General features: G+C 46.2%; 1 protein-coding gene across 1 annotated transcript in view; it reads left to right on the forward strand.

Annotated features, from left to right (window-relative positions):
• The window catches only part of SENP5 (SUMO specific peptidase 5), a 75,122-nt gene extending 64,765 nt beyond the window's left edge, over nt 1-10,357 (forward strand). Inside the window, exons 9-10 of the mRNA XM_060242593.1 lie at nt 8,010-8,060; nt 9,762-10,357. Of these exons, the coding sequence (XP_060098576.1) occupies nt 8,010-8,060; nt 9,762-9,872 (162 nt within the window). The 3' untranslated portion in view covers nt 9,873-10,357. The remainder of the gene's footprint in view (nt 1-8,009; nt 8,061-9,761) is intronic.
• Nucleotides 10,358-12,235: the final 1,878 nt, after the last annotated feature.

A 12,235-nucleotide genomic window follows, 5' to 3' on the forward strand; every position in this document is an offset into this window, starting at 1 on the left:
TCAAGGACAACCTCTGCCAGAGCTATGGCTGACCCAAGCCCATTCCAGCAGGTGGAAGAGTGGGGAATCAAACCTGGTTCTCCCAGATAAGAGTCCACACACTTAACCTCTGCACCAAACTGGCTCTCCCAAGAGAGCCACAGTTTGGTAACCTCTGCTCTAGGGGTGGGTGGGAAACAATGGTGTAAGCACAGTAGAGTTTACAGATATACAGGGCTTTTTTTTTTTTTAGCACGAACTCCTTTGCATATTAGGTCACGGACCCCTGATGTAGCCAAACCTCCCAAGAGATTACTGGGCTCTCAGTACAGGCCTACTGTAAGCTCTTGGAGATTGGCTACATCAGGGGTGTGTGGCCTACTGTGCAAATGAGTTCCTGCTATGTATTGGAGGAGCTGAGATGGATTTGCAACTATACGCTCTCTGGTGTATGATGTCAAGTCAGTGTTTATGTTTCAGCACAGTCCTCTGGCTTGATGAGTTTGATTTTATTAAATAACGAGTTAAAAAAGAAACAAATAATCCTCAGATAACAATTTCCTGTATCCAAAATACAAATACTCAAATGAAACATTATTCGCTTACGCAGTTTGTACAATATATATATCACCTTCTTCCATGCAGTGCTAATATCCCTATCTAACCTCCTTAGTACATAACTACTGTTTACTCCAAGCCCGTTATTTCATATAGCAGCTGAAAATCACCAGCCTCATCTGCTCTTCAGGTTTAATTTTATTCTGGTACTCTATGAACCGAGACTGTCATTGAACAAATAATGTCTGCTCTCTTATATTGCCTTCCCTTCAATGTTTACACACCTCAGTTTTCTCCGTCACCATAGTCAGCTGGCATTTTCTCAGCCAGATTTCAATAGATGGTGTTCTTTTTTGTTTCCAGTGGTTTCGCACATGCACCACCAAACTTCCTTCCTGGTGTAGTGGTTAAGTGTGCGGATTCTTATCTGGGAGAACCGGGTTTGATTCCCCACTCCTCCACTTGCAGCTGTTGGAATGGCCTTGGGTTAGCCATAGCTCTGGCAGAGGTTGTCCTTGAAAGGGCAGCTGCTGTGAGAGCCCTCTCCAGCCCCACCCACCTCACAGGGTGTCTGTTGTGGAGGAGGAAGGTAAAGAAGATTGTGAACCGCTCTGAGACACTTCGGAGTGGAGGGCGGGATATAAATCCAGTATCTTCATCTACCTCACAGGGTGTTTGTTGTGGAGGAGGAAGGTAAAGAAGATTGTGAACCGCTCTGAGACACTTCGGAGTGGAGGGTGGGATATAAATCCAATATCTTCATCTACCTCACAGGGTGTCTGTTGTGGAGGAGGAAGGTAAAGAAGATTGTGAACCGCTCTGAGACACTTCGGAGTGGAGGGTGGGATATAAATCCAATATCTTCATCTACCTCACAGGGTGTCTGTTGTGGAGGAGGAAGGTAAAGAAGATTGTGAACCGCTCTGAGACACTTCGGAGTGGAGGGCGGGATATAAATCCAATTTCTTCTTCTTCTTCTTCTTCTTCTTCTTTCTTCTTTCTTCTTTCTTCTTCTTTCTTCTTCTTTCTTCTTCTTTCTTCTTCTTTCTTCTTCTCCGTCCGTCCCTTTGACTTGATGAATCGCCCTATCCAGACCAAAGCCGGGCTGTGGGCAGTGTACAACATAACTTATAAATACAACATTTAAAAGCAGTAAAGGCAATTAAAATAGCAATTAAGAGATGACCGTACTTCTTTGTCTAACGAGTGCTCTACTTAGCCAGATAGGTTTAACCAAGGCGAACCTTCTATTGTACGGAATACGATTCCCCTTAATACTTTGCATATCCTCTTCCAGAATTGTTTTGTAGCAGGGCAAGCCCGCCATATTGCCAGCATTGGTCAGAGACATGGGCAAACATTTCCTCCCTAATTTAACAGGTCCTGATTTAACCTAAACATTAATTTCAAGCCATTCCCCCTTATAGTGATGTTAGCCAGAGTAGTTAAGATACTTTTATATATCCCCCCCCTCCATGTCTTCAGTAATTTTCTGTTGCCATTTCTGCCTATAAAATGGTTTCTTTTAATCTAACTTTAGAGGGGTGACATGATAAAGGTTTACAAGATTACAAGAAGTCCTTTTCTCCCTTTCTCACAATACAAGAACTTGTGGACATTCAATGAAATTGCTGAGCAGTTGGGTTAGAACTGATACACAAGGAAGTACTTCTTCACCCGAAGGGTGATTAACCTATGGAATTCACTGCCACTGGAGGTGGTGGCAGCTGCAAGCATAAGCAGCTTCAAGAGGGGATTGGATAAACATATGGAACAGAGGTCCATCAGTGGCTATTAGCCACAGCATATTGTTGGAACTCTCTGTCTGGGGCAGTAATGCTCTGTATTCTTGGTGCTTGGGGGGGCACAGTGGGAGGGCTTCTGGAGTCCTGGCCCTGCTGGTGGACCTTCTGATGGCCCCTGGGTTTTGGCCCCTGTGTGACACAAGAGTGTTGGACTGGATATTAGCTTCTCTTACGCTCTTATAGATGGAACACTCTGTTTGGGGCAGTGATGCTCTGCATTCTTGGTGCTTGAGGAGCAACAGTAGGAGGGCTTCCGGAATTCTGGTCCCACTGATGGACCTCCTGATGGCACCTGTTTTTTTTGGCCACTGTGTGACACCGAGTGTTGGTCTGGATGGGCCATTGGCGTGATCCAACATGGCTTCTCTTATGTTCTTACATTCTCTTAGAAGGACCTCATGGAGATTTGCTAATCGTCTCCCTGGGGAGTGAATCCCACCGCTTTGGTACTGTGGCTAAGTAGGTTTGCCACCCATCTGGCCTCAGGTGACAGGAGCACCTTGAAGGAGGGCCTCTGTGCATTGAGCTGCCTTCTACTATATCAGACCCTCTGTCCATCAGGGTCCATACTGTCCACTCAGACTGGCAGTGGCTTTCTGGGGACGTAGGCAGAAGTCTTTCTCATCACCTACCGCTTGATCCTTTTAACTAGAGACGCCAGAGACTAAACTTGGGACCTTCTGCATGCAAACCTGAGGCTCTTCCATTGAGCCACACCCCCTCCTCAAAGAGGTGCACTAAGCTGAAACCCAAGAGGTGTTAACCAAAATGCAGAATGCCCGTCCTTGCCAAATGGGACTTGAGGGGAGGAGGACCGAAAGTCATCTAGTGGACAGGACATGCCCGCTGAAGATGGCTCGAGCGATTGGGTGGGTTCATAGTGATCCCGGAGGTATGCAGATCCCAAGCGAGTATAGTTCAGGCTGAGGGTGGTCGTGGTCACTCAGTGAACTTCACAGCAGAACTGGGATTTGTACCGAGAGAGACAGTCTCTAAAGCAGGAGAAAAGGCTAAGAAGCAGCGCTTTGGACTGAGCCTGGAAAGGCAGTGGCGACCAGCAAAGGTCTTGCAGGATTTCCAGCCCAAATGGCAGGCTGTGGCTCTTTTGCACATATTGTGCGTCTCTTGAAGCCCCTACCGCCGACTCGGAGAAGGCATGATGTTCGTGTCTTGCGGCTCTTAGACTTCTGGGGGTTTATTTTGTGTGGTTCTTACATTATGCAAGTTTGGCCACCCCTGCTCCAGCAGTGTGCACCCAGCTTCCACGATGCCTCGGAGGACAGCTTTACAGGGAGTTGGCTGCAGTAGTCATGCCCGTGCGGGATAGTTCAGATGGCTAGTGACTTCTACGGGTTTGTCTGCACAGCTGCCCCTGAGTACTTTGTGGCTCTCTGGGTTTGTTGGAAGAAGCAAGCCCTAGAAACAGGGATCCCACGGAACGGATCCAGGAAACGAATGTTCCTCTGTGCTGGTCCTTGCCCGGCACGCTCCTGCCTCCGCGCACGCAGGGAATAAATTATTCCTGCGCAGAGCAGATAGCAGCGTTCAAATATTTACTTGCGATAATTGAGGCGAAACCCATGCTGTCGGTCATTAAAATTTTGCTGTTGGGTTTGGGAGACGTAATTGGTTTTCTGTAATAATAAAAAAGAGACGTTGCCGTGTTAAAATTGCTCCAGCCAATCCGTAACGAGGATCTTGAGGGCCTTTGAGTGCAGCGCCCTCAGCCGTGCGGCGCAGCCTCGTTTCAATAGCCCTGCAAACTTCAGAGGAACTGTGGGCTGTCATACAGAATGAGCTGATTTCCCTCGAAAGAGGGAAAGGGAAGAGCCGTGGGGCAGCGTTGCTGTTTTGAATAGAGACTCGGGCTCTGCACAAGGGAGGACTGGAGCAAATGGATACTTTGGGGTCAGGCAGAAATTTTTCTTCAGGCCAGTTTGCTAGTGATCCTGGAGGGGTTATTTCTCTCCAACCCCCCCCCCCCTTTCTGGGCACAGAGCAGATGTCATTGGGGTGTGTGTGTGAGGAGAGGTATTTGTGGATTGCCTGCGTTGTGCAGGTGGTGGACTAGATGACTCTAGAGGTCCCTTCTAACTGTGATTCTAATTTAATTGAAGATTCCCCCCTCCTCCACTTGCAATCTCCTCTTCTTCTATTCTCCCCTCCGTCCCCCAGTGTACTAGGCAAAGGCTCATCCTTTATCAACAGTGTTTCTAGAGTAGGATGTGCAGCTGCCACTCCTCTGTCTATGTTGGCTTGGTTAGAAGCTTCAAATAAGGATTCAAGATAGAGGGTACATCTGTGAAACAGTGAATTAAGCAGGCCGCCACTTGCTGATCAGCTGGTAGGTGCCTTCTTCAGTTGTCCTGGTGGAGAAGATTGAAAGATCCGCTTTTTAACTTCATTTATACCATGACTCCCTCTCCCTAGCGATAACCCAGACCTGCTTACATAATTTCCTCTCCACTCTATATGATAACTGGGGCATCCTGCCCCGTTTTGCTCCAACCTGATTGGCCAAAGACAGGAGGGAACGATAGTGGTGTGCCGCTGCATAGGTTCCTCTGAGAAACTTGGAAGTGGCAGGTGGGGGATTCTGGTTCTTCTTTTTACCATGAAGCTGTGGAAGTGAGGCAGAGGCCACTTCCAAGAGTAGGGATCCCCAACCTCATTTGAGCCTGTGGGCAGGTCTGGATTTCTGACACTGGGTGGTGCAGCCACAAAATTGCTGCCACGCCTTCACTTACGCAATGGAGATTTTGGTGCTATGGTAGTAGTTGCCATCAAACAAAAGTTTTTAAAAATCTGCACAGCCAATCCAATTGTCGACGGTCAGTTAGAAGCCTTGCTGGGCAAAAGCCCCATATTGCCTTGCCCACTTTGGTGGGCGTTAGGAAAGATGTTGACGGGCACTGTGGTGCCCACCAGGACTTCTTTTGAGCAGGAACGCACAGGAACACAGTTCCAGCTGGCTTGGTGTCAGGGGATGTGCCTGTTAGGCAAATGAGTTCCTGCTGGGCTTTTTCTAGAAAAAGCTCCATGTTGAACAATGGCGACATCAGGGGGTGTGGCCTAATATGCAAATGAGTTCCTGCTGGTGCTCCTCGCCTGTTGCCCATAGACCTTGTATCAGGGACTCCCTGCTCTAACGCCTGTCCCCATGTGGGGGACTGAGTTCATTGAGAGCTTCCCTCCTCTATCCAGGCATCTTCAGCCAGGGAAGATCAGTCTGGTCATAGAATGATCGAGTCGGAAGGGACCTCCAGGGTCATCTAGTCCAATTCCCTGCAAAATGCAGGGAACTCACGAATACCTCCCCCTAAGTTGGTAAGCTGCAGTACTACAGTCCAAGCTCTGCTCACAACCTGAGTTTGATTCTGGCGGAAGCTGGGTTCGGATAAGAACATAAGAGAAGCCATGTTGGATCAGGCCAATGGCCCCTCCAGTCCAACACTCTGTGTCACATAAGAACATAAGAGAAGCCATGTTGGATCAGGCCAGTGGCCCCTCCAGTCCAACACTCTGTGTCACATAAGAACATAAGAGAAGCCATGTTGGATCAGGCCAGTGGCCCCTCCAGTCCAACACTCTGTGTCACATAAGAACATAAGAGAAGCCCTGTTGGATCAGGCCAGTGGCCCATCCAGTCCAACACTCTGCATCACATAAGAACATAAGAGAAGCCCTGTTGGATCAGGCCAGTGGCCCATCCAGTCCAACACTCTGTGTCACATAAGAACATAAGAGAAGCCCTGTTGGATCAGGCCAATGGCCCCTCCAGTCCAACACTCTGTGTCACATAAGAACATAAGAGAAGCCCTGTTGGATCAGGCCAGTGGCCCCTCCAGTCCAACACTCTGTGTCACATAAGAACATAAGAGAAGCCCTGTTGGATCAGGCCAATGGCCCCTCCAGTCCAACACTCTGTGTCACATAAGAACATAAGAGAAGCCCTGTTGGATCAGGCCAGTGGCCCATCCAGTCCAACACTCTGTGTCACACAGTGGCCAAAAAACCCAAGTGCCATCAGGAGGTCCATCAGTGGGGCCAGGACTACTAGAAGCCCTCCCACTGTAGTTGGCTCAAGGTTGACTCAGCCTTCCATCCTTCCGAGGTCAGTAAAATGAGTACCCAGCTTGCTGGGGAAGGCAATGACAAACCACCCTCTAAAAATCTGCCAAGAAAACGTCATGATGTGACGTCACCCCCATGGGTTGGTAACGACCCGGTGCTTGCACAGGGGACTATCTTTTTAAGCTCAAAAAATCAACATTGCTGTCAGACAGTCATTTAGCCTCTGTTTGAAAACCCAGTGCAATATGGAGTCTGCCGTCGCCTTGACATATAAAAGCCTTCTCTGGTGCATCTTAAAAAACGAAACAAAACACCTGTAAATCTTCCGTGTACCCACCCACCCACACACCCTGCTAAGGTCCCTTGTACTCAATCAGATCATTGATCGATCAAGGTCTATCATATAGAGGAGGGTGTGGAATTGTTTTCTGTTGCCCCAGAAAGTAGCATCGGAACCAGTGGGTTGAGATTAAATCAAGAGCTTCCGGCTCAACATTAGGAAGAACTTCCTGACAGACCGATTTCTCAGTGGAACAGACTTCCTCAGGAGGTGGTGGGCTCTCCTTCCTTGGAGGTTTTTAAACAGAGGCTGGATGGCCATCTGACAGCAATGAAGATCCTGTGAATTTAGGGGGAGGTCTTTGTGAGTTTCCTGCATTGTGCAGGGGTTGGATTAGAGGTCCCTTCCAACTCTATGATTCTAGGGTCAATCTTGTCTACTCTCACTGGCAGTGGCTCTCCAGGGTCTCAGGCAGAGGTCTTTCCCTTCACCTAGTGCCTAAGAGGTGCCAGGGATTGAACCCGAAACCCTTTTGCATGTCAATCAGGTGCTCTGCCGCTTGCCCATCAGTTTTGGGGAGACAGCTGAATGTAAATGTAACAGTGCCTGGTATGGATTGGTGAAGAAAAGCTTACAGGCCTTCAAAGAGTGTTGAAAACGGGGATTCAGTTTAAGCCTGAAGTTGTATTGTTATCTCTGGTTAAGAAAGATGTGGTCAAAGAAGATGTCTATTTGGCAATTCACATTCTTACCGCTGCAAGAATGTTATATGCAAAATATTGCAGATTAGAAAAAAACCCAAGTATGGGAGAATTAATAGACAAGGTCTTACAAGCTGCAGAAGCAGATATACTTAACGGCGATACTTAATGGGAAATCAAAAACATTGGCTAATCAAAGATGGGAGAAAATATATGTTTGGATACAAAATAGAGTTAAAGATGAGGAAAGCAAGGTATAAGAAATGATTAATAGAGGAGAAATATACGAAAAAGGATTGATTAGATTGTAAGTATTATTGTATAAATTGATGAAGTAATCTACCTTTGCTCTCTGTTTTAATAATTTTGTGGTTTTCTGTATTTGTTTAGTTTTGTTAATTTACTTTTTTAACTGACTTATGAAATAGGAAACAAAACAGGTTGTATGGTAAGAGATGAAATGTAATTGTAGAATTTACAATCAATAAATTTTTTTTAAAAAAACCAAAAAAAAAAAAGAAGAAGAAGAGCTTACAGGGAAAGCTGTTTAGGTTGGAGTTGCTGGAAGCCAGCTCCATTCTCGCCTAACTCTGTGTGTTTCCTTCCTTCCAGTGCATTCCGCAACAGAAAAACGATAGCGACTGTGGAGTCTTCGTACTCCAGGTAAGGATCAGGGGAGAGAAACTCACTTTTTTGTCCGCCTCCCCCCTTTCAAAAGATTTTGTTTGTGAAATGCCTGATTCCCCTTTGTATTAAAATGTATGTCCTCTAGGGTGAAGGGGGGTGGGGAGCCCAAAGTGGATGGAGTTTGGAGCACAATGTCATAAAAGTCCAACGTGTAAAGCGGCCATTTTCTTTGGGTGAATTCCATCACCTGAAGATGAGTCATAATTGCAGATCTTTCCAGCCGCCCCTTGAGACCAGCATACAATGAGATAGGTCACACAGGAAACCAGCAACATAAACTCAAAGGTTACTGTGACCAAAACTACCAAAATACATACAGTATTTATTACAATAAGGACAGGCAAACTATAGAAATATTGTTCACACAAAGAAATTCGCAGTCCAGTCCTTCTGAATACAGTTCATGGTACTCCTGTAGAATTCACAGTATTCCTGAAAATATCAGTGTATTCCCTACAATGATATCAATGAAGATATCAATGTATCCCCTGGAGAGCCAGTTTGGTGCAGTGGTTAAGTGTGCAGACTCTTACCTGGGAGAACCGGGTTTGATTTCCCACTCCTCCACTTGCAGCTGCTGGAATGGCCTTGGGTCAGCCATAGCTCTGACAGAGGTTGTCCTTGAAAGGGCAGCTCCTGTGAGAGTCCTCTCAGCCTCGCCCACCTCACAGGGTGTCTGTTGTGGGGGGAGAAGATATAGGAGATTTTAAGCCATTCTTAGTCTCTGATTCAGAGAGAAGGGTGGGGTATAAATCTGCAGTCTTCTTTTTCTACATGTAGTGATGTTCTGTCTCCATAATCCCATGAAAATATAATGTGTGCAACAGAACAGCTGGTATTCCAATTCCTGTTTCAATAGTGCTTTTCCTCAGCCACAGGATTATAATATTATTTCCATAACGTCCTTATCGTTAAAGAACTCAAGACATAAGCTTATGTTGGACAGTGTGTCTCTTCCTACTTCTTTCTCACAGGCAAAATGTTCAGTTGCCTGAGGAAAAGCATTATTGAAACAGGAATTGAAATACTGGCTGTCCTGTTGCACACATTATATTTTCATGGGATTTATGAAGATGGAACATCACTACATGTAGAAGAAAAGAAGACTGCAGATTTATACCCCGCCCTTCTCTCTGAATCAAAAACTCAGAGCGGCTTACAATCTCCTATATCTTCTCTCCCTACAACAGACACCCTTTGAGGTGTGTCGGGCTGAGAGGGCTGTCACAGCAGCTGCCCTTTCAAGGACAACTCTTGCGAGAGCTATGGCTAACCCAAGGCCATTCCAGCAGCTGTAAGTGGAGAAGTGGGGAATCAAACCCGGTTCTCCCAGATAAGAGTCCATACACTCAACCTCTACACCAAACTGGCTCTTTAGGGGATACATTGATATCTTCATTGATATCATTGTAGGGGATACATTGATATCTTCAGGAATACTGTGAATTCTACAGGAGTACTGTGACTGAGAATTTTACGGGAGTACTGTGAACTGTATTCAGAAGGATTGGACTGAGAATTTCTTTGTGTTAACAATATTTCTATGGTTTGCCCATCCTTATTGTAATAAGTATTGTATGTATTTTAGTAATTTGGGGTCACAGTAACCTTTGGGTTTATGTTGGTTGACCACCTACAGATTGGCAATGCTAAACTGTTTTTCCTGCCTTTCCACAGTACTGCAAGTGCCTCGCCTTAGACCAGCCTTTTCAGTTCTCCCAGGAAGACATGCCTCGAGTGCGGAAAAGGATTTACAAAGAGCTCTGTGAATGCCGGCTAATAGACTAAATTAAGGGGCCGGAGAAGAAGACGACGAAAGCGGCAAACAGACAGCAGCCGCTAGAAACCACCGCGACTCTTTTGGCATTTTGTAGAGCCCTGGCTTGATAACTTGTGTACTTGAATATTTTTTTTTTTCTGAGGGGAAAAAGAAAGAAAAACTTCCATTAATTTCAAGCACGTCTTGGGCTGAACCAGTGTGGCCAACGTAATTACCTCAGACTTCCCCCCCCCCTCCCCCGACATCCTCCTTACCTGGTGAGCCCCGCCACAGAATAAGTCCCAGTGTGTTTAGTTTCTTTTTTTTTTCTAACGTTCTTTCCTGTATTTAATATTTATTATCTAAACGCATGTGCGTAGGCAAAGCATGCGACTAAAAGAGAAATATTAAGAAAACTGTAGAATCGGTGCACCTTTGGAGCGTAGCTAGAAATGACGAGAATAATGCAGGTTTAATCTTTTTTTTTGTCTGAACATTAAAAAAAGCAAAGAAAGTGCATGACCCATTTTTTCCCCTGATGCAATAAATAATGCTTTGAATGTACAAAAAAAAAGGCCCAATCCCGATACTGTAACAGCAGCCTTTAGAACCCCCCCTCCCCCCCTCTCTCTTTTTGTTTCCCTTAAACTTCATTCCTTTTTCTTCTCTGTCCCCCTCGCCCCGTTGCGGCTGTTTTTCCATTCTGTAATTCCTCTGAAAAGGTAGAAGAAGAAAAAAAGATTGGAAGCTGGCCTATATCTTTAGTTTGTGGGGAATCCTATTAAAGCTGAAGTCATTTCACTCTTTGATTGGGTGCCTGCTAGATCAACTACCTTCCTACAGTTTTGAAAAGCGATCCCTTGTACGAAACACACTTCCATAACTAATAAAAAAATATGGAGATGTTCGTTAAGTTGGGTTTGGTGGTCTTCCTCGTAGGGCTTCTTCTCCAACCATTTGTGGGCAATGTGGTGGTGACAAAGTTCCTTTCCTGCTCTCAGCTTGTCCTCTCGGGCTCCTGCCATATAGTTCTCTTAGTCCTGTTGCCAGCTCTCACTCTTGGCTTGCAGATCTCCTGGTCTTACTGGAAAGCTTAAATTCAGGTGGGCAACCGTGTTGGTCTGAAGCGATACAACGAAGTTTGAGTCCAGTGGCACCTTTAAGACCGACAAAGTTTAAATCTGGTCATAAGCTTATACCCAGAATTAAACTTCATTAGTCTTAAAGTCCATATAGTCCCTCCACTGCCTTTCTTGTCTTGGTCTGTTTTTCCCTCCTAGGGTTAATGAGTGTGATCGTTCATCCCAGGCTTTCTTCTGGACCCTGGAAACTCTTGTCTCCTTTGTTTAGCGATAAGGATCGTAAGATAGCTTTGGCGATAGCAAAACTTGTTTCATAAGAACATAAGAGAAGCCCTGTTGGATCAGGCCAATGGCCCATCCAGTCCAACACCCTTTGTCACATAAGAACATAAGAGAAGCCATGTTGGATCAGGCCAGTGGCCCATCCAGTCCAACACTCTGTGTCACATAAGGCCAGTGGCCCCTCCAGTCCAACACTCTGTGTCACATAAGAACATAAGAGATGCCATGTTGGGTCAGGCCAGTGGCCCATCCAGTCCAACACTCTGTGTCACATAAGAACATAAGAGAAGCCATGTTGGGTCAGGCCAGTGGCCCATCCAGTCCAACACTCTGTGTCACATAAGAACATAAGAGAAGCCATGTTGGGTCAGGCCAGTGGCCCCTCCAGTCCAACACTGTGTCACATAAGAACATAAGAGAAGCTCTGTTGGATCAGGCCAGTGGCCCATCCAGTCCAACACTCTGTGTCACAGAAGAACATAAGAGAAGCCCTGTTGGATCAGGCCAATGGCCCATCCAGTCCAACACTCTGTGTCACATAAAAACATAAGAGAAGCCATGTTGGGTCAGGCCAGTGGCCCATCCAGTCCAACACTCTGTGTCGCAAAGTGGCCAAAAACCCCAAGTGCCATCAAGAGGCCCACCAGTGGGGCTAGAAGCCCTCCCACTGTGCCCTCCTCCCAGCACAAGAATACAGAGCATCACTGCCTCAAGCACTGTTTCCGTCCTTTTAGCCCTTGCGTCGAAATAATGAGGAATGACAGGGCACTTTTTTTTGCAGCAGGAACTCCTTTGCATATTAGGCCACACCCCTTTGATGTAGCCCATCCTCTTAAGAGCTTACAGTAGGCCCTGTACGAAGAGCCTTATAAACACTTGGAGGATTGGCTAGATCAGAGGGGTGTGGCCTAATACGGCCTGAGAGTTCCTGCTGCAAAAAAAGCCCTGAGGAACAAGAATCTTCTGCTACTCGAGGCTTGTTTATCAATGAGCTTCCAGGGGAATAAAAGGAAAAACAAAGGACTTCT

This window comes from Heteronotia binoei, chromosome 6 (genome assembly GCF_032191835.1).
Source record: "Heteronotia binoei isolate CCM8104 ecotype False Entrance Well chromosome 6, APGP_CSIRO_Hbin_v1, whole genome shotgun sequence".
NCBI classification, from domain to species: Eukaryota; Metazoa; Chordata; class Lepidosauria; order Squamata; family Gekkonidae; genus Heteronotia; species Heteronotia binoei.